The 22,056-nt window shown below is 37.6% G+C and overlaps 1 protein-coding gene across 2 annotated transcripts in view; it reads right to left on the bottom strand.

The window, feature by feature from the left end:
* Positions 1–9,653: 9,653 nt before the first annotated feature.
* The window catches only part of ATVPS33 (Sec1/munc18-like (SM) proteins superfamily), a 457,978-nt gene continuing 445,575 nt past the window's right edge, over positions 9,654–22,056 (bottom strand). The window contains exons 22-23 of one of the 2 annotated variants that reach the window (XM_089441389.1): positions 10,261–10,353; positions 9,654–10,099 (exon numbers count right to left, since the gene is read on the bottom strand). In XM_089441389.1, the coding sequence (XP_089297515.1) occupies positions 10,261–10,353 (93 nt within the window). In that variant the 3' untranslated portion in view covers positions 9,654–10,099. Of the gene's footprint in view, positions 10,100–10,260; positions 10,354–22,056 lie in introns of those variants that run through there. The other variant, XR_016263097.1, reaches the window with a different exon arrangement.

Genomic DNA, 22,056 nt, shown 5'->3' with positions numbered 1-22,056 from the left:
GGTCCTCAAATAATAAAGTGTGGGCCTTAGGGCTAAATAAATGTTAATCTCATATCACCGTCAGTCAACTAGAGTGGGGCACTATAGGAAAGGCAGACGCAGGGGCAGCAGAAGACTGTGCAGTCACTAGCTGGGCCTGTGTGGGTGACGCAGAGAGGCCCAGGGTTGACATAATCAAGCAGGGGTTGATGCAAAGGGTTTGAGAGCCACGCAGAGGTCAGCTGGGCTGACGCTGGGATTAGGAGAAGTGCTGGAGAATTATTTCTCTCTATGGGTAAGCCAGTTTGGCACCCTGTTGTACTGAAGAATTGTTGAATAATAAAATTCTCCCTTGCTGCACCGATTTTCCCACATTGGGTTTTTCCGGGGACTGTTGTCCAAAATATCTATGTCAATACTTGTGCATATGCTTGTTTCTGTATTACGATGTGATATATGCAACAATATTTATTTTAATGTTTATTGAAGTAATTTCATAAATAACTTATTGTGGAATAAGTAGGAAAAGTAAATCAGTAGCTGCAGTGATATAATTTTCACATGGTATCAGAGGGAGTAATCAGAGATAGAAAGGGAAAATTAGTCATGGGTCGAGACCACGATGCAGAGGCATCCACGTCAGGGGACTCACACAGATTTTCAGAAGATTGCACAAGAGAAAGAGATTTTGATTTCTCTATGTTGGCTTCCAGGCTAGAAGAAGAAGTGGCGTGTATGACTTGCGCTGCATCATCAAAAGTATGGTATATAGACAGTGGAGCTTCGTGGCATATGATGAGAATCCGTCACTGTTTCTCAGAATATCAAGAAGAGAAGATGAACTTTCAGATCACCATTGGGAACAAGGCAAAGTGTACTCCAGTAGGGAAGGGTACCATAGTTTTTCAAACAGAATCAAGAGAATGGTTTCGTGCTACAAATGTGCTGCATGTACTAGGATTGGGGATGAACTTACTTTCCGTGTCGCAACTATAAGGCAAGGGCTACGACGTCTACTTCATCAAGGAGAAGGTATACGTCAAACACTCGAGTTGGAAAAAGAAAGTGAAGATCAAGATCAAAAGTAATCGGTTGTATAGACTGCAACTAGAATCACCAATGGCACTAACAGGCAGTCATGGAGACAAGGACTTGAACGAACTATGGCACAAAAGAATGGGTCACTTACAACATGGAGCTTTGAGAATTCTTAGGAGCACTGTAACAGGGGTTCCAGATCTGAGTACGGAAGGAGATGATGTATGTAGCGGATGTGCTTTAGGAAAGTATGCCAAGGCAACATTTCCTAGGAGAAAACATAGGGCCAAGAGTGTACAAGGATTGATACACTTTGATATCTACGGACCTATGTCTATCAAATCTCTCAGTGGTGTCGAGTATTTCCTTACCTTCATTGATGACCACTCAAGGAAAACTTGGATTTATTTTCTGAAAACCAAGGATGAGGTTTTCTGTCGATTCAAGGAGTTCAAGTCTCTGGTGGAGAATCTGACTGGGAAGAAAATAAAAGTTTTGCGCTCAGATAATGGTGGAGAATACATCGATAAGGACTTCATTGATTTTTGCGCTAAGCAGGGCATCGGAAGAGAGTGGACAACTACATATAATCTGGAGCAGAATGGGGTAGCAGAAAGAAAGAACAAGACTATTATAGAAGCAACTAGGGCCATGATGTATGATTAGGATATGCCAAAATTCCCGTGGGAAGAAGCATGCAACACAATAGTCTATGTTCAGAACAGGACTCCTCATCGGGTAGTGGGCAAGATTACTCCAGAGAAAGTCTTCATAGGGAAGACACCTGAAGTCAGTCATTTCAGGATATTTGGGAGTTTAGAATATTGCCGCATACCTGAAGAAAAGAGGAAGAAGCTGGATCAGACTGCGGAAAAGGGATATCTGGTAGGATATAACAAGAATTCTAAGGCATACAGAATCTATCTTCTAGGGAGTAGGAATGTAGTAGTACATTGAGATGTAAAGTTCATGGAGGACAGGGCTTGTAGATGATCCCACAAGATGCCTTCCAAGGAGCAGTCGAAAGAGGAGTTGTTGGTTAAGCCTCTTCAACCAATAGAAGTAAAGAATTCTTCCTAAGGACTCGAAGATTCTCAGGATGAGGAGGAGCAAACAGAAGCACCTGCTGGCAGAGGAAGAACTAGCAGGGAACTTCGTCAGATTCTGTGAGATGCAGAGGACTTCATTGATGCGCCAATAAACAATAAGAGGGAGCGAAAACAACTTGATAGATATCAGGAATTAGTAGCTCAGGATGGAGAGCCTGCCAGTTTCAAGGAGGCAGCTCAACATCAGGTTTGGCTAGATGCGATGGTAGAGGAATACAACTCCATAATGGTAAACGATGTCTGGGAGGTGGTGCCAAGGCCTTAAGACAGATTAGTGGTAGAATCAAGATGGATCTACAAGATCAAATATGTTGCAGACAATAGTGTTGAGAAATATAATGCCAGGTTTGTGGCTAAGGGGTATGCTAAAAAAGAAAGGATTGACTATGAGGAGACCTTTGCCCCGGTAGCCAGGTATACATCTATTAGGACCGTGATATCTCTTGCAGCGCAGATGGGATGGGAAATCCATCAGATGGATGTCAAAACGACATTTCTGAAAGGGGTAATAGAAGAGGAGGTATACATTGAACAACCAGAGGGCTTTGAAACCCATGAGAAGAAGTCTCATGTATGCAGATTGAAGAAAGCCTTGTATGGGTTGAAACAGGCACTGAGAGCATGGTATGGTCGAATAGATGGCTGCTTGCAGAAAATGGGGTTTGTCAAGAGTGACGCGGATCTGAATCTCTACTATCTGGTTGTAGAGAACGAGCCGCTAATCTTAGTATTGTATGTGGATGATCTCTTTCTAACATGATCATCAAGACTCATTGGGGACTGCAAGAAGAATCTAGCCACATAATTCAATATGAAGGATTTGGGACGAATGCACTACTTCCTAGGGTTGGAAGTTTGGCAGTAGAAGGGAGAAATCTTCCTTGGGCAAGGGAGGTATGCTATAGAAATCCTAGAAAGATTCGCGATAGAGGACTGTAGACCTATGGCTATGCCAATTATCACCAACTGGAAGAAGATTGATGCATCAGAAGACAAGGATGTCGATCCCACCATATACAGGCAGCTCATAGGGTCCCTGATGTATTTACAAGGAACAATCAATTATGGAATCTTGTACACTAGGAGTAAGGATATCAGATTGAGTGTATTTGCTGATGCAAATTGGGCAAGAAGTTTAGTGGATCGGAAAAGTACCTCTGGGTACTGTTTCAATATTGGATTAGGAATGACCTCCTGGTGCAGTAGGAAACAGAAGTCCATGGCTATGAGCTCATCTGAGGCAGAATATATGGCGGCAAGCACAACTTCATGTGAGGCCATATGGCCTAGAAAACTGCTTGTGAACCTATTCAGAAGGAATATGGAGGCGACTAGGTCATGTGCAATAATCAGAGTTGCATTAAGCTCTCTAAGATTCCAGTGTTTCATGATAGGTCGAAGCATATTGATATCCGATGTCACTTTGTCAGGGTCTGTGTCCAACAAGGAGCTGTACAGTTAAGCTACACTCCTACAGGGGAATAGGGGGCAGACATACTCACCAAGGCCTTTGGAAAGACAAATTTTGACTACTTCAGAGAAAAGATGGGGATGGTAAAGAACCTGTTTCAGTAGCATAAATGGGAGTGATAACATCAAGGATGCAGAGAGAGTTGCAGTGCGGATGCAGTTTTGGGAGAAAGGACCAGCAGCAACAGATGCAGAGGGAGTTGTTGTACAGATGCAACAATGGCAGTAACAGAGCCATGGGCAGCATTACATGATCCAACAAGTGCAGAGGATGTTGGGTAGGGAGGCTTAGCATCAGCATAGGGACTGACGCTGGATGATTAGGGTGATACTCAGTGAGGAGTATTGCTAGAGCACAGTGCTTGCTAAGACAGAGTGTTGATTTGGGGTGGCATCAGATGTGCTCTAGCCACGAAAATTGGTGGAAAGACTAAAGCACATGAGATATCCAATACCCATAAATGGTTTGGGCAGATTCTAAACATCTCGAGAGATATTAAAATAATTAATATTTTTAATGGAGTCCCTAAGTCTAAACTTAGGGAAAATAAAATATTAATGTGAATTAATATAAAACCGTGTTAGAATGGTCCAAAAATCATGGATCAAGCCAGATCTAATCTTAGTCGTTGATTTGTCAACGAGAAAAGTATAAGAGGAGGCTTCAGGGTCACTTGGAGAAAACACTGAGGGAGACTAGTCAATTACTTTTTGGAGCGGGGTTAGCTGAGAAATTGAACCAGTGGTCTGTTGAGCAGTAAGGAGGCAACAAGTACGGAGCAGAGAGGTGGGATCAGCCACTGGAGATCAGCGCTGAGGCAGGAGAGGTAGTCGCAGGGCTTTTCAAGCAGACGCAGAGGCAGCAGAAGACTGCGCAGTCACTAGCTGGAACTGCGTGGGTGATGCAGAGAGGCCCAGGGCTGACGCAGTCAAGCAGGGGCTGACGTAGAGGGTTTGAGAGCCACGCAGAGGTCAGTGGGGCTGACGCTGGGATTAGGAGAAGTGTTGGAGAATTATTTCTCTCTGTGGGTAAGCCAGTTTGGCACCCTATTGTACTGAATAATTGTTGAATAATAAAATTCTCCCTTGCTGCACCGGTTTTCCCACATATCTATGTCAACACTTGTGCATATGTTTGTTTCTGTATTACGGTGCGATATCTGCAACAATATTTATTTTAATTTTTATTGAAGTAATTTCATAAATAACCTATTGTGCAATAAGTAGGAAAAGTAAATCAGTTGCTGCAGTGATAGAATTTTCACATAGAATAGGCTTGTAGGAGTCATAGAGTTACATAATAGATGAATGTTATTCGGTCCTAAGGTTGTGAAGTCAATGATTAGTTTATTGCATTTGGTTCTTGAAGTTATTCAAATTATACAAAATGAAATTGCGGCAAGAATCATTGTCATATATTGACAAACATAGGTGAATAAGGTGTCATGTCACTAACCCCTGGGATTTTAACTCACAAAACTGGGTCTTCAACTTCAGACTCCATTTTATCTCAAACCAGAACGAACCACGGGGCGTACCACATATCAACACAAACATCTCTTCAGGGAGAATCTAATGACATAGAACTCCAAGTCAACCGCAATATTTTGACCATTCAAAATCCTTAGACAAAGTCGGGGGTACATCATCAGTCCAGGGAACTCAAACCCTAGGACTTGGGTTTTCAACCATCCAACAGTGGAGCTGTCAAGTTTATGTAATCTGACAATTACTAGGAAGCATTCATTAACCATTTGAAATCAATGACAAGACCATCCCATTGAGGAAAGTGTAACTAGGCTCGGTCTTCATAAATGTACTTTTGATATTTGTACTTATTCAAGAAAAAGAAATATTATTTTTGTTATATTTATCAATGAGTTTCTTGCTCATTGAATTAGGTCTAGCACATGTTAAAGTGATATAGGAGAATGAAAGAGTCAAAAGAAAATGTTGAAGACCCTTAAGGGCATGTTACACCATGTATACACTTTGTATAAAGAGTTAAAGGATATCCCTCCAAGAAAAGTTAAGTCCTCTCCATGCAACGACATCCTTCAAGGAGAAAAAATGATGAAGAAACTTCAAGTCGGCCTACAGTCTACAAGTCGTCCTCAAGTTGACCTAAAGGAGGGACAATCCTCTATATATAGAGGTTGTCCACTCCCTCATAACGTCAAGTATACATCTCTGAAATCGGCGAAGGAAGAGAGCCGAGTAAAGGGTGAAAGAAGTCGAATAGAAGGAGCCTCTAGTGCAACGAAGAAGGAGAAGACAAGACCGGAGTTGTGAGGGTTGATCTAAGGGTAAAACACAGTCACACGTGCAAGAAAAGAGGCCTCTCTGTAGTCATAACAACAGTAGTATATCAACACCATATCTCACATCGTTTGGGCTAGTAACTTAGGCCTATTAGGCCTCCCACTATAACGAAGAAGAGGCTATCTCAAGTGAAGGTTAAAAGAGCTTAATACTCAATGAAATCACCAACACGTCTTAGAATCTAAGGTTGTTGTACAGTCACATCAGTGTACATATACATCTCAAGAAGAATCTCATTTGGTCAAGAGAAGGAAGGTGTCTCCATAAAGTGAAGGATGTCACTAAGTATAGAAGAGAAACATTTGATATAGAGCTCACATAAACAAGGTCTATCTCCAGTCAAAGAACGAAGGAGTACGAAGTGTGGGGGGTAAAATTGCTGGAAAAACGAAGACTAAGTGTCGAGGAACAAAGTGTAGAAAGGAGGAAGGACTTGACTTGTGTTTGGAGGACACTCTGGTCAAGGGTCTAGGGTTTGGCATTGATCGCTAAGAAGCTTCAATAAGATAAATTTACCAAAGGGTTTTCCTCTCTAAGAGAGAGGTTTTGGTCTTGGCAGACAGCCAACATCTTGTGTTCTTGTTCTTATGTTTTTGGTAACAGTTTGATGAAATAAGCACACATGCATTAATAAGAAGAGAAGAAGACTACGCTAACAAGATAAATTGTAAAAGAGCTTCACAAATTGTTATCATTGCTAGAAGAATCCTACTATACGCTATTGCCCTTGATTCTTCAACGCATCCAACACCACGAACTTAAAATAAAATATCTAAAACCCTTTTATTTTCCGCTCTAATGTTCTCTTGCAACAATTCATAAATGTGTAACTTTTTAGAACTCTAGCTTCATATTGTTACCATACATTATTTACCACAACATATTATTAGTTTAACTGAATATGTTTATATATATGGTGCAAAATGAGTTTGAATGAGTAAAAACTATGTTCATTTTTCTATGTTCTATAGATTACAAATATAGATTCATAATCTAGGATCATCATAAAGAGTTGACTCACCTCCCACTGAACTTCACCTAAAATATTGATATAAATTCCTTCATGTTATTAAAGAGTTGACCCTTTTATGAGTCTACCTCCGAAATTATTATTAAGACTTCCACTATATATAAATGTGTTAATAAGAAACTCAAATTAATAAGACTATCACTAGTGACTAATGTTGTTTCTTTGGGAACTTTGAAACCTTTGTATTATGACTTTTCATACCCCACTTAAACAATCATCTCTATTATTATCATTCCAATGCACCTTGATTTCTAGGCTTTTGCTTAACCTTCTCTTCTTTAACAATCATTTTGGAACACTTTTTTGCAATTTGGTAACTCATGTCATTCTAGTGCTTTGCTAGGGCCGACCTCTTGATTCTAAGGTGCCTTCGGTTTATGCAATGTTCCTTCAGCTTCACATAGAGATCTACCTTCCTCCCCAATGTATAGTTTGCCACACAAAGATTACATGGAGTACACTATATGCAATTTGAGGTTTGTCAAGTCTTTAGCTAAATCTACAATAATGTTGATTGTATCAAGCAAGGAGAAAACTACCTTTATACTTCATTTCTTTAGGATCTTTGCATGTATGTCTATCATTCCTTGGATGTAAGCTAGGCAAATATGAGTGCCCCTGTCTCTAGGTTGCTTTGTACGAGCCCCTTGACATGTTATTATGTTTGCATTGGCTTTCTCAATTTGCTCATCTTTATAACGATTCCTCCTAAATACACTTGACAAATGATTCAATCCTCATTAAATATGCTCTAATATGCTCTTCATTAAATATTTGGATGGCCTAGTTTTGAGATACACCTTTTTTTTGTCCAAGAAAATGATGGGTATTTACATGAAATAACCTATCTCTGAGTTTATTTCATGTATACTTGTTGCATTATACAACTAACATCCAAAAAGGCTATGCTCTTTTCATCCTCTATTTCCACTGTCAACTTGATGCTATCATTTTAGTTGTTAAGTATATGAAGAATTCATGCAAATTCTCCTTTATATGAAGCTAGATTATCATCCACATATCACTTCCATTGTTTATGTTTCAAAGGAAATGATTCTACAACATTCTTTTTGAAAGATTTCCATGTATAAATTTGAAATAGCAAGTGAAATTGGTGATCCAGGGTGATACCATCCATTTGCTTATGAATTTTCAATTTACCTTATTGTGAGTCAATCAAAAGTAAGTTGAGTAAACATTGGATGCATAATTTTCTGCATTGAGTATTTACACTTGAAATTTGAGTAAACAGTGAAGGAAATAAAGAGAAAATACAATATAAGAATAGTTTTCTTTCTTTCCCTTTGAAACTTCATGACTCCTGTTTTATTATTTTCCTTTGGAAAGCCATTTGAGAAATTTCTCATATGTTTGTGTTACCTCTTTTGTGGTTTTAGCACTTGAATAATTTGTGAGTATTCTATAGTTCCACACTTTTTTTATTATACTTTACAAACTCCATGATAACTATTGCATTCCCCTTACCAACCTTGAGAACCTTACTGTCCAAATTTATTCTAAGTTTCTTTAGTGTTGTTTCATCATCTTTGGTAATATTTTTATTCGGTGCTTTTCCTCTTATTAGCATAATGATTTCTTGTTTTATTACCTATTAATCTACATTTTAAACATAACACAAACCACTTCTCAGTCATGATTAGTGCACACCTCAACAATTGTAACAATGGAACACAAAACCCATCAAAAGAAATTGCTAGTAGGGAATGACGAATATTCTTGAAGTTGAAAAAGAATTTCCGAGTAAATAATGAATTTACATAATACAAGTAATTGTATTGTTTAATGTTTAGGCATCATGGATGATAATTAGAGGCAATAAGGTGAAATTTGGGCATTGCTCATGGTGGGTGAAGACATTGGCATATATAAACATTTAGATAAAATTAATAAGGAGTGAAGACCACATAATGATATTGCATTACATTTAGACTTTTTATAAGACCTTGGTAGAGAGGGAAGGGCGGTGAGAGATAGTGAGAAAGTTTAGAAGGGCAGTGCATGCCTTTCAAAAGTTGCATTTCGTAATTTGTTTGTGATATATGCCAATAATGGATGATGGGATAAAGCTGTATTGAAAATGTGATAAAAGGGATAAGAATATTAAGTTGGATAGGGAGTAGACAGTTTGCATTTAGTCCTTTCTTCCCAAAAGACAAGGGGGAACACTCCCGTATTTTTAATATAGAAGATGGAAATTGTGGAACTAAAAGGACCCATTGTCACTTTTGAGGGGCTTTTGTGATATCAAAATCCACTAAGGGCTTGCACCTCGCCTTGTTTTCTTATAAACACATGCTTGTATAAATAGGAGGGTGCAAGCTTGACAAGGCTTAAACACAAATTATCACTAGTAACAATCTAGTGCAAGAACATGAGTTGATATAAAACTTGCACTTTTAGTTAAGCAAAAGCAAATAACCAACTTTGGAATTTGTGGTAGCAACCCATTAGTCAATCCATCATGGTTTCTCCTATTTGCCTTGTAACACCATGTTCAATTTCCAATGTATATGCTGCAATTACGATAGAACCCAATTCAAATATTGACCCCCGCACACAAATGCAATAATATTTGAGTAAATTTACGTAAGTTCAAGCTACTTTTTCTGCTCTCTTTTGTGATGAAATGCACTTCTACATTTCACACTACAGGTTTAAAATGTTTATAGCCTTTCCCAAATCACTTTCCTTCGTAAAAAATTTCATTATAATTGCTTTTAGATAATTTTCAATTGAACTCATTCTATTTATTACATTAAATACAAGGCCCTACCTCATTACTCAAAAGTTAGGAAGACCGTGGAGCATTAATTCAAGGTTGACACACAAATGCATGCACAACATGCAATTGAATAGAGCCTCAATGAAAATAATATAACTGAGACAAGGAAGGCCTCAAAACCGTGTTTAATTACATAATGATGAACCAAATTTCACATATGTTCAGCAATCCCATTTTTCATCTCATTTACCAAAACTTTGCTGCAAATGTGCACTAAACAAGATACACGATGTGAAACAAACTTACTGCAAAATTTCAAAACCGTCAACAAATTATTGTGGATATCCTTGAAAACCAACTTATCATCACTGAATGCAGATATTGCGATAGTATGGATCCGTGAAAATCCTAACAAGGAACCAAAAGCAATGTTAGATTATGAAAGTAGAAAAGATCAATTTTAACAACAAAGTCAATCAGCCCCAACCACAAAATATCTCAACTAAATGTTGCTAACCATAGTGATTTTACATAAACAAATATTGCAGGGGATAGGAAATAATTCTTACTCATTGTGGCACATTATCAACTAATGTCTCGAGCATAGTTGATCCATTAATGATTTTTGTTGTGCCAACAATCAAATCATATGTCATTCCTTCCTGCAAAACATATACAATATAATGATTTAATAATTAAAGGAAAATAAATAAACTTTAAACATAGTGAATGGATGTTTACGGCAGAAATTTGTCAAGCCAAGACAACTTTGCATGAAAATGAGGCGTAAGGAAGATGAGAAGTTAGGGTCTCTACACATGACTTGTAAAAGGAGTAAGTCTGAAGGATATTGACTAGGAGATCAAGGCAAGTATTCCTTCACTTTGAAGCTTTAAACTTAGTGTGGAAACAAACAACTAATTTCTCCTTAGGCCTATAGTATCATCTTGCCCTCAAAATCAACCCTCATTAACTATATGGAAGGATGTAGTGGTTGGCATTGCTAGTAGTAATGTAGTATGATGAGGTTAGTGGCTTTGTTCCAGGTGACGGGGAATGAGGTGGAAGGTTGGAACAATCATGGTAAAGGAAGATAATTACACTCTCATAATCACCTTCATCCATGCACAAAAATATTTCTATCAACGCAATAAAGGTGGTGGATAATGTTGTTGCCACCAATGAACTAGTTTTAAAACCCAGTATAGATGCCAACCCTAAAACTTTGCATCAAGTTGAAGGGAATTCCTTAGCTTAGGAGAAATATCCAAAAGGTTGTGAAGACACTGTACTACATATAGGCCCTAGGGTATCTAAAGAAGACAAAAAGAAACTAGGGGAAGTAGGCAAAAAGGAAAAGGAGGAAGCCTATGTGTGGTAAACTGAAGTTGAGAAGATTAAGTTAATAATGGGGTAGGATGTCATTATGAAACAAGTTATGTTATAGTAGGGATCATTTCTTGTTGCAAAATTTCATGGAAGATTGACCTCAAAAAAGTCAGTATTTGGATCAATAAAGTATGGTGATAACAATCGGAATACTCTTTAATCTAACCATATGTTGGCTAGGGGTCCATAAGCTTTGTATTCAAATGTGGAAAGAACAAAGAAACAATACACATGGGAAAATCATATTAGGACAACTCAATCTTATCTCTCAAGGAATGGACTTAGTTTTTTGAACCTAAGCGAGAAAGGACACACATACCACCTTTACATTACACTGCATTCACTTCCTCTAGAACCATGGATGAAAAGGGCTCTTACATTGATTGGTGACAAGCTGTGGAGGTTGCTAGAATTTGATGAGAAAACAATGAACTTGTGTGGAACTTTAATGGCTAAAATTTGTGTTGAGATGAACCAAGGTGAGGGATTACTAGATGGAATATATAATCAAACTGGGGCAAGGTTATATCACTGAGAGATTGACCATGTAAAGATTCCTTTTAGACGTTCCATATGACACTTTTATTGGCATGTTTAAAGAGCCTATCCCGAGAAGGTTGTTGCTAATGAGGAATGAATAGAGGAAATACAAAAGGAGTAGGATGTGAGGATAAGCTATTGACAAGTCGCACCTCTAACCTAGAGAGTTAGGGAATCTGTAATTAAAGAGACAAGAGATCAGTCACTTGAACTTGAGATTGAGGAACTTGCAACAACCATAATTGATAAAATGAAGATATAGCTACAGCGAAAGAGACATCCCCTAACCTCAGAAAGCACCATATCTTTGATGTTGCATAAGAAGAAAAGATGATGTTGGGACATTAAACTAATAAAGAGGAAGACAGATTCAAATCTAAGCCTTCAACCTTTGTGGATGTTATTTAGAGTAGGAAAGAACCACATAAGAAGATTTGTAACTCAAAGTCAATACTCACATTGATGGACCTAGAGTGTCATAGTGGTCAATAAGTGGGATCTATTCAAGGTTCTATTTTGAAAGCTCGCCACCTTCCTTCTCCTTCCAAGGGGGAATTAGTGGAACTCTTGACATAAAAAATGTTAGTTATGCAACGCTTTGAAGTAAAGAATTAACAAAGAAAGCATTGGTGGAGAAGGAGGTTGTTCGGAAGACTAATGTATAGAGCACAAAAGGCATTTATACACAACATACTCACCTAATGAAGATTTTGTTCTAGCCCATAGTAGAAAATTCCATCTTAGACCAAAAAAAGAACTAGGTGTAGAGAGAAAAGAGCATTTTATGGGTGGAGGTCTTGGAAAAGATTAATTTGGATTCTAGATGTGGAAGGAAATCCTTCTTAATTAAGCAAAAGAGTTTATGTTGGTAGAGACATACATGTAAGAAAAGATATGACCATCTTAGGGCCCCTTAGAGCAGGGAAATCACACTCCAAGGGTTATAAATGATAACACTATCTTATAATATTACAGATCTAGGGAGGATCCATAAGAAAAAATCCCTAAAGAGGTTGGCTGACATACACAAGCCAAAGGTTATGTTAATCTAAGGAACCATTCTACAAGCAACTAAGGCCAAATGTCTTCTTTTTGCTACTTTCCTAGGGAGGATTTTTGACATTATCAATGTTGAGATGGGATGGTACAAGACCTAGTCCAAGAATATCTTTTTCCTACCTTCAGCAATCTGTGCACAATAATTTAGTCATGAGGTAAGAATTATGGGAATTTTTTAACCAGTTGTTTGGAAGGAAGGATAATATCATAGTGGAGGGGGGAATATGCATTTCATTTTGCACTAGGGTGACGTGTGTGTGTGTGTGGGTGGGGGATAATGGATATTTTAGTTGAATTCTTGTTTCATAAGACTGAGGAATTTGATCCATGTGACCTAGAACCACTAACTCTTAAGGAGAAATAATAGCATAGGATTTGACAACACCTCAAAAATATTAGGTAGATTCCTTTTGACAGAGAGTCCTTGAAGAAGGAGAAAGGGATAGATCATGGACTAGGAAGGGTGGAGTGTTTAACCACATTCAAATTCTCCATTAGATTGGAAAGACAAAGGACAAACCCCCAGGCCACTTCAATTGTAATCCCTATTGGTTTAAAGATTTGAAGTTCTTAAAACTCATAAAAAATGAGTGGAGGCATTTTGATACGACCCTACAAGACACTGCCATGTTCCAAATTAGCAATAATATTAAAAGAGTTAAGAAGAAAACAATTGAATAGACCAAGGAAAAATATGATGTCTCCCAAAGTCAATCGTTGGAATTGGGAGAAAAATTTTCTCACATATTGAAGTCCAATATAAGTGGTATCTTCTTAGAAGAAAAGAGAACTATTAAGGAAAATGCAACCCAAGAAAAAAAAATCATGGAATGGGAGAAATCTATATGGTGAAAACAAAAACACAAGATTCTTCCATAATTTCATAAAGATGAGAAAGAGTGTAATATCATTTGAAGCATAAGGAATGACGAAGGAGATTAAGTGAGTGACTTAAAACATTGCTCAAGAAAGTACTAATCATATCCAGAAATTAAACAACAAACTATTAAGAATGAATATAAATAGAAATAATGAAGCTATCTACCTATATTCCTAGACTAGTTGATTTATGATCAAAACCAAGAGTTAATGGTAGAGATTTCCAATATCAAACTGCATGAGGTCATTGACTCATTTCTAAAGGATAAGAGCACTAGACCAGATGGATGTGTTAATTTTAGGGCTAAATTGTTCTTTGCTTCAAATAATTGCATATACAATTTTTTCATCATTTACATATTGCATTCACCCCATAACATCATAAGACATTGCCATGTTCCAATTTAGCAATAATATTAAAAGAGTTAAGAAGAAAACAATTGAATAGACCAAGGAAAAATATGATGTCTCCCAAAGTCAATCGTTGGAATTGGGAGAGAAATTTGCTCACATATTGAAGTCCAATATAAGTGGTATCTTCTTAGAAGAAAAAAGAACTATTAAGGAAAATGCAACCCAAGAAAAAAAAATCATGGAATGGGAGAAATCTATATGGTGAAAACAAAAACACAAGATTCTTCCATAATTTCATAAAGATGAGAAAGAGTGTAATATCATTTGAAGCATAAGGAATGACGAAGGAGATTAAGTGAGTGACTTAAAACATTGCTCAAGAAACTACTAATCATATCCAAAAATTAAACAACAAACTATTAAGAATGAATATAAATAGAAATAATAATGCTATCTACCTATATTCCTAGACTAGTTGATTTATGATCAAAACCAAGAGTTAATTGTAGAGATTTCCAATATCAAACTGCATGAGGTCATTGACTCATTTCTAAAGGATAAGAGCACTAGACCAGATGGATGTGTTAATTTTAGGGCTAAATTGTTCTTTGCTTCAAATAATTGCATATACAAATTTTTTCATCATTTACATATTGCATTCACCCCATAACATCATAACATCATTAGCAATTATGTAGAAAGAACAATAACACTAATAGTGCAGTGGAACAATAACGACAAACAAAAGAAAAACATACACAATAGAGACACCAGGAGTTAGGTCAAAGACCAGGGAAAAACCTCACAATGGGGGAACCCAACTCGATTCTTCTTCTATTAGATATTCATTAATTGTTCAGCTAAGATATAAAGTACAATAATCATGAGACATCACCGTCAAACACATCAGGCTTCCTTGGGCCAACCCAAGTTAGTTCACAACTTCGTTTTTGAACTAAATGAAACAAGTCCAAGAGAACTACTATCATATTACTATACAATATGTAGATCATTGTCATGGAAATCAAAGTAACTGTTATGTCTTCAATCAAGGTCACTGTTATTACTTCCATGTCATTCTTCAAAATCACTGCTATTACTACCATGTCATTCTTCAAAATCACTACTATACAACAAGGTAATTGCGATTCATGAAGATAACTATCTTGTACCAAAGTCACTATCATAAATTTATTTTCATGTCAATCATCAAAGATGACTGTGATTGGGATCACTGCCATTAAGGTGACTTCCATCATCTTGTCACAAGGGTACTAAATATCCAAGGTTATTGTCATATGATAAGGTGTTGCCAAGTTGTACAAGGTCACTATCATAATGCCATCACACAATATTGTCAAAGATATCCCTGTCCAATGAGATACCATTATAAATTATTGCCATAATTTTATGATACTGTCACTCTACCTTAGTCACTATCATAGAGTGATTTTTGCTACTATAATTATCTTCACAATCATATGCCACTATCATGACAGTGATATAGATCACAATCTTCTCCATCTAGGTCATTACCATATCGAGATTACTATTGTACAATGTCATTCTTGCCATATCAAAACATACTTTATTATAACAAACAAATATATTATTATATCACATCTTGCCTACCATATACATAATTGTTTACAAAATCACATAGATGTACAAACCTTCTAGAGTTCAAACGACATAGATACGTCTCTGTGGAAACATACTAGACATCATAAATGTATATGGGTCACCAAAAAAGCCATTGAATCATTGTAATAATATTGTGAGCTATAGTGTTATCAAGATTACTTGCTAATAGTGAATCATCGAACCACAGTTATAGTTGCATGTTGGATCAAGCCATAGTTACAATAGAGAATTGTCGAGCCACAAGAATGAACATACGAGTCATTGTATTAGAATGCAAGCCACTGACATATGTATGCAAGTCACTGATCCAAGAATGCGAACCTCAGGGACACTGATCCGGGAAAATAAAAGTTGCGAGCCTCAGGTAAGTGTTGTATGTGATCTTCCTTAATAATAATGTGAGCCACTTCAGATAATCCGAGCCATTACACAATGCAATGTTCATAAACAAGTGTGATGCCCAGAACCAAATGTGATGTCCAAAACAAATGTGATGCCGTAAATAAAACGAATTGCAAGCTTCAGGAGACTTATACAGACCACTGATAACTTGTCACAAAATGCATGTGTCTTATGACCAAATGAGAGTGCCAATATATAGAGGATATGATATGAGAAGATGCAAGCTGACTTGAACTTAATTAGGAGGGAAATGATAATTTGAATTTAACTTAACATAAGTAAATACATTTCCAAATGTTTTCTTGCGATGTCTCATCAAATAATAAAAAGGAGTGCCCACACTTAATAATAGAGATATTTCTTTTATTCAATTTAACTTTTCCTTCTTGGGGCAAGATAGGTTTCTTCAGAGTAGTTAGGTTTCCCTTTAGGGAAATTCATCCTGAAGCTACCCAATTTTCAACACTCCCTCTTAGATAGGGAGGAATTTCCATCCACATCATATGACTTATCTTGGATGACATGTCTCAACATAAGAAGGGAGGCAGCTGCATCATCATTGCATCTTGACGCATAAGAAGAATAACTCATAATCAATGGTAGGGGAGATTGATCCTCCAAACCCTACTAGTCTCCAAGTCAAATCTCATGACCTTCATCTTAGCTACAACAACAAGATATCCATCTCAACACATCTCATCTCAGCTTGTATCTCCTTTGATCATCAACTGAACAATGATATCTCATTCTAAAGAAAATAATCATCATAGGGGAGCTCTGACTACCACCCTATATCCACGAACAATAGGGGAGATAAATCTACCACCCTATCTTATCAACAATAGGCAAGATACCACTTACCATAAAAGATAAGGATCACAACCTATCCTATTGTTTGGCAATAGGTAGGATAACCTAACTTGTCATGTGAGACAAGGATCACACATCCTATTGCTCGTTGATCTTGTTGACCTAGGTTGTCATTGATGTCAATATGGCAATATTCTAGATACTAGATGATGATATGAAGCCAAGGGGAAGCAGAGTAGATCCATGAAGGTACAGGAGCAAGGCCATCAGGATAACCAAGCCAAAAGCAAGAGTCTGTTAACGAAGGAGTTAACAAAGGAGGCATATCAAAGCTATTGCAGAATATCAGAGCAAGAGAGGCATATCGGAAAAGGCAGAAGCCATCAAGGTATGAAGGTATAAGAGGAGGTCTTTGAAAGACACTACCAAGCCAGAGGAGCCACATTGGAGAAAGAGGAGCCATATCAGAGGAGCATTGCATGTAATACATGCCCAAGAAGAACCAAGAGGAGCTACAAGAGGAGCCATATATATATATATATATATATATATATATATATATATATGCCAAAACAGAGCTATCGGAGCTACAGGAGGAGCCATATATATATGCCAAAGAAGAACAAAGAAACAGAGCAAACAGAGCTATCGAAGGAAGCAGAGAGCAAAACAGAGCTATCGAGAGCTATATAGTGTATATACATGCAAATGCACTATCGGAGGCACAGACTCATATATATATGTGCATTTACATTGTCGAAGGCGCAGATTCATATATATATATATATATATATATATATATACACTATTGGAGGTGCAAACTCATATAGATATGTGCGTTTACACTTTCGGAGCGGAAAGGCAGAATTTATATATATGTGCGCAATATACACTATCGGAGCGGGCATATATATATATATATATATATATATATATATCGACGACAGTGAAATCGACGGTTCGGCTATGTGCATCATCCCAAACCCCCGATTGCGATACATATATACACGGACCCGCTGCAACATTGTGCTATGGGCTAATAATATGTCACATCCGCCATATCATAAGAGCTTAAGGCCTTGCCGTTTCGAAAGTACCGATTGCGATATATGTCGTGGACTTGATGGTCCAATTGTAACACAGTTGATATATATATCGCGTCCATCGACCATCAGTCATCGGCGACTGCCGATTGCGATTACAAGGCGAACTCGAACCAATTATAGATGCGAGAGTAGTACTTTTGAAGTCTGCCCTTAGCGCTTCGCTCGTGATTTTTCATATATTTCTTGTGTATTTAAACATTTGTATTGCATAGGTTGTTTTAGACCAAAAGCCTATAATAACACTCCCGATAGTTCAGGAGGCTTGAACGATAGTTCAGTAGGCTGAATCAAGACGATTGTGATTGCAATTTGGACGTGGCATGTCCGTTAAACAAAACTGTCTCTGTGTATGCCTATTATCATTAAAAAAAATGGGGCTCTGTTACAGTTTTAACAGGCAGCAGTTTTGCTTTGTGTATTTTGGTCCTCTCTTATGAATGAACGTGTCCTGTGAGCACGAAGAGATAGAGGAAGCTACAGTGACCGAGAAGCTAGGAAGTCGAAGGGTAAGCCAGTGCAGAGGGAGCTGAAGCGAGTGTTTGAGGAAGCCAAAGAGACAGCAAAAAGAGGAAATCGATAGTCGGAGGGATTAGGAGCATATACACCAACAAAAACAGAGAATAAGGCATGTTGGAGGTAGTTGTTGTGTTGTTGAAAAAGTTGGAGGAAACAGAGGTAGTAGCAGAGGGTCCAAAGGAACATAAAAAGGGCCAAAGGACCAACAGGACAGGAGACAGTCGAAGGGGAGAAGTAGCTAGCAGAGAAGCAGTCACGCTAAAGCATTCACTGTGACATTAAAACAGATGTTTGAACAAAAAGTTGTTCTTTATGTAGAGCTTAGTGTAGCTAATAGTAGACTAACTAAAGCTGTGTGAAGACATTATCAGAGAGTACGAAGGCTATTGGAGACTCTGTGTGGACAGTATGAAGAGTTGTAACGACTCCTTCATAGGAAGATTGGTTGTCATTGATGCTGTAGCATGGAGACTACAGTAATGCAGTAAACAGACAGAACTCAGTAATGAAGAGTTCTGAGAGCAGAACATTACTATCAAATGTGCCTTGACAAGATTGGGTCAGAACTCTTGGGGTTGGTGCCTCAGAAGTAAGAAGGATTGGAGTCCTTGGGATTGGTGCCTCCGAAGTAGGAAGGATAGGTGTCCTTGGAACTGGTGTCTCAGGAACTGGAAGGATTGAAGTCCTTGGGAGTTGGTGCTCTTAAGTCCAAGATTGGTGCCTTGGTGAAATAGAGTTGGAGCTCGAGAGGTTGGAGTCTCACAAAAGTCCAAGTTGGTGCTTGGCAACTGATTGCAACCACTTGTATATTGTATCTATTTTACTACAAATATTATATTAATAAAAGAATTTATTCTTGTTGTTCATCTTATGTTCTGAATATAAAAGTTTTTACTGGTAAAACAATAGTCGGAAAAAGAAATACTGATTCACCCCCCTCTCAGTGTTTCCAACAACTGGTATTAGAGCCAGTACCTTCATTCAAAGCCTAACAACTTGAAGGTTGATCTTCAGAACACAAATTGCGAAGTCAAGGAAGAAAGTCTCCAATCCTCCCAAGGATGTGTCTCCCTCTACTACTTAAGATAGAAGACAATCAATTTGAGGAGGTTCCAAAGTTCAATGGGAACTTTAATATATGGGAAGCAAGAATGAGGAATTTCTTACAGACTCGAAGCATTGAAATCTGGAAATCAGTAATTGTTGATAGCAGGATGGATGAAGAAGCCAAGGAGTACAATACAAAAGCAATGAAGGCAATCTTGAATGGGCTACCTGATTTTATAAAGAACAATCTAGGAAAATATTCATCAGTAAAGACTCAAGAAGATACCTTGTCAAGTCAACTTGAACAAAGGCACAAAAGCTTGAACAAACTTGAAGAAGAGATTGGTCAGTACAAGGTAGAGGTCTCCTCTCTCAAGTCTCAACTACAAGAAGCAAGGAAACAAGCAGAAGGCGCTGAAAAGACCATGGAAGCATTGGAAGTCATAGAAGGACAGGTTGATGAAGTAGGAAAGGAAAGAAACACCATGATCTCTCAACTGAAAGCAAAGGATGAAGAAATTTTCAAACTAAAATCTAACATCAAGCTTCTCAAGGTTGAAACATGTAAAGCTACAAGGATCAAGGAAGAAATGGAGAGCAATCAAGCAAAGAATGAAGAAATCTTCAAAATGAAGTCAAATATCATCTCCCTTAAAATAGAAGTAGATGAAGCTACTCGTATCAAGGAAGAAACTGAGAAACAACTTGCTAAGAAGAATAATGAGTGTGAAAGATTGGAAGAAGAGATTGTCTTCCTTGGATGACATGCTCAGCTATCACAGATGTCCATTTGATAAATCAGTGCTCAGGTATGCAGGTGAATCCTCAAACAAGAATGATAATGCTTCAAACAAAAGGGATGTGAAGAAGCCAGAAAGAAATGGTGGTGCTCCTAGTTCCAACAAAGGCAAGGAGAAAAATCAAGGCTACAATAGAAGAAATCCTGTTCCAAGAAGAAATTCTGCTCTAAGAAGAAATCCTGCTACAAGAAGAAATCCTGCTCCAAGAAGAAATGTAGATGATGTCAAAGACACGAGAGGCAATGGTTATCATCAAAGGATATCAAGACAGAAAGGCTTCAGAAGTACATCAAGGAAATCTCCATCTCCCAGGTACCAAAGTTCATTTTTGGTTATTGTTATTCTTGTACAAACTTTGGTTACACGACAAAAGACTATAAAGCATATCATAAAGATAGATGTTATGGTCCCCAACCATCTCATAGAGATAGATATTATAGTCCCCAACAATCTCCAAGAAACAATTTTGCATGAAGAAATCATGAATTCTTATTCATGAACAATGTAGAATGCTTCAAGTGTCATAACGTTGGTCATAGGCATGTGACTGTAACTTAACTTGGGCTCTTACACAAGCTAGAACCATGCAAAAGAAGAAAAGTTACACAAGTATGGAGAAGGAAGCAAATACAATTCAAAAGTCCCTTGAACTCTCCAGCCAACAGCATGTCATTGGCCTGAATTTTGAAAATCTAAGCATTTGATGGGAAGACTCTGCCAAAAGAGATGATGCATACAGTTAGGGGGAGCCAGTGATTCTTGATCATTATTGCAGAAGCTATTAGTGAAAGGGTCCTTATGAAATCCTTGTTGAGCCTTATTAATAATCATTCTTTGATGAAGATCATTTCTCAGGGGTACTCCATTGAAGAATATGATCCTGTAACCATTCTTTGGACTGTTGTTAAAGATGCTTTCCACTTAATCTCTAAGTAGTACTTGGAACAACAGAGGAAGTCATCTAATGCTAGATAAATAGGGAAAATAACTATGGTACTGATATTACAGATGCTAAATGTCTTGACTCCGGGATTTAATGTGAGAACAGATAAATTATGGACACTAATAGAGGCAATCTTCAAACAAACAGATACATCTAGAATGGAGTTTGAAGTAAGAGCAACTGGCAGAGTATAACAAACTGAAGCATTGCAAAAAGATGCAAATCAGCAGAATGATTTTAAAAGACAGTCATAGATTAGATATCTAAATCTGCTAGGGAAATAACTTGCTGAGATATGTACAAGAACACAAGGAAATATGGCTCATAGAAAGGAGAATGTTGTGCAGTCAAATATAACTTATGCTAAGACTGGTCACTGAGAAAAATATAGCAACAGTAAGGCACAACCTCTCACCATTTCATCCAAATGCAGTGATGTTGAATACTAGATGGCAGTGACTCAAGGAGAAGCACAGAGACAAAGGAACTCGGATCTGAAGAAAGATAGCAAGAAAGACAATCTCAGTGACATTTTCTCTTGATTCGGACTATGAAGGTCTCTCAATTCTGCCTGTGGAGACAACAATATGGATTGAAGCATAAAAACCTAGACTTGGACACTTGGTGTATGGCTATTTGCAATTTGATTGAAAACATTGAAGTAGAGCATCTTTAAGCATTGTTGAAGCCATGAAAAAGTAGTTCTGAGACATGAAGAGGGAATAATGTGCTAATTGATGATAAAGCATCAATCCTTCTATCTTGAGTAAAAAGAAGAAGAGCACTATGATAGGGGGAGTCCTAGACCCAAGAAGACCTACCATTTATGAAGAACAAAATCAGTTTGATGGGAGGGGGGGAGGTTCAGAGCACTCC

Source organism: Pinus tabuliformis, chromosome 9 (assembly GCF_031772625.1).
Source record: "Pinus tabuliformis cultivar Carrire ecotype Pingquan chromosome 9, CPIR1, whole genome shotgun sequence".
Classification (NCBI taxonomy): domain Eukaryota; kingdom Viridiplantae; phylum Streptophyta; class Pinopsida; order Pinales; family Pinaceae; genus Pinus; species Pinus tabuliformis.
The sequence above is the reverse complement of the archived record's forward strand: the minus strand, read 5'-3'. Positions and strand labels throughout refer to the sequence as shown.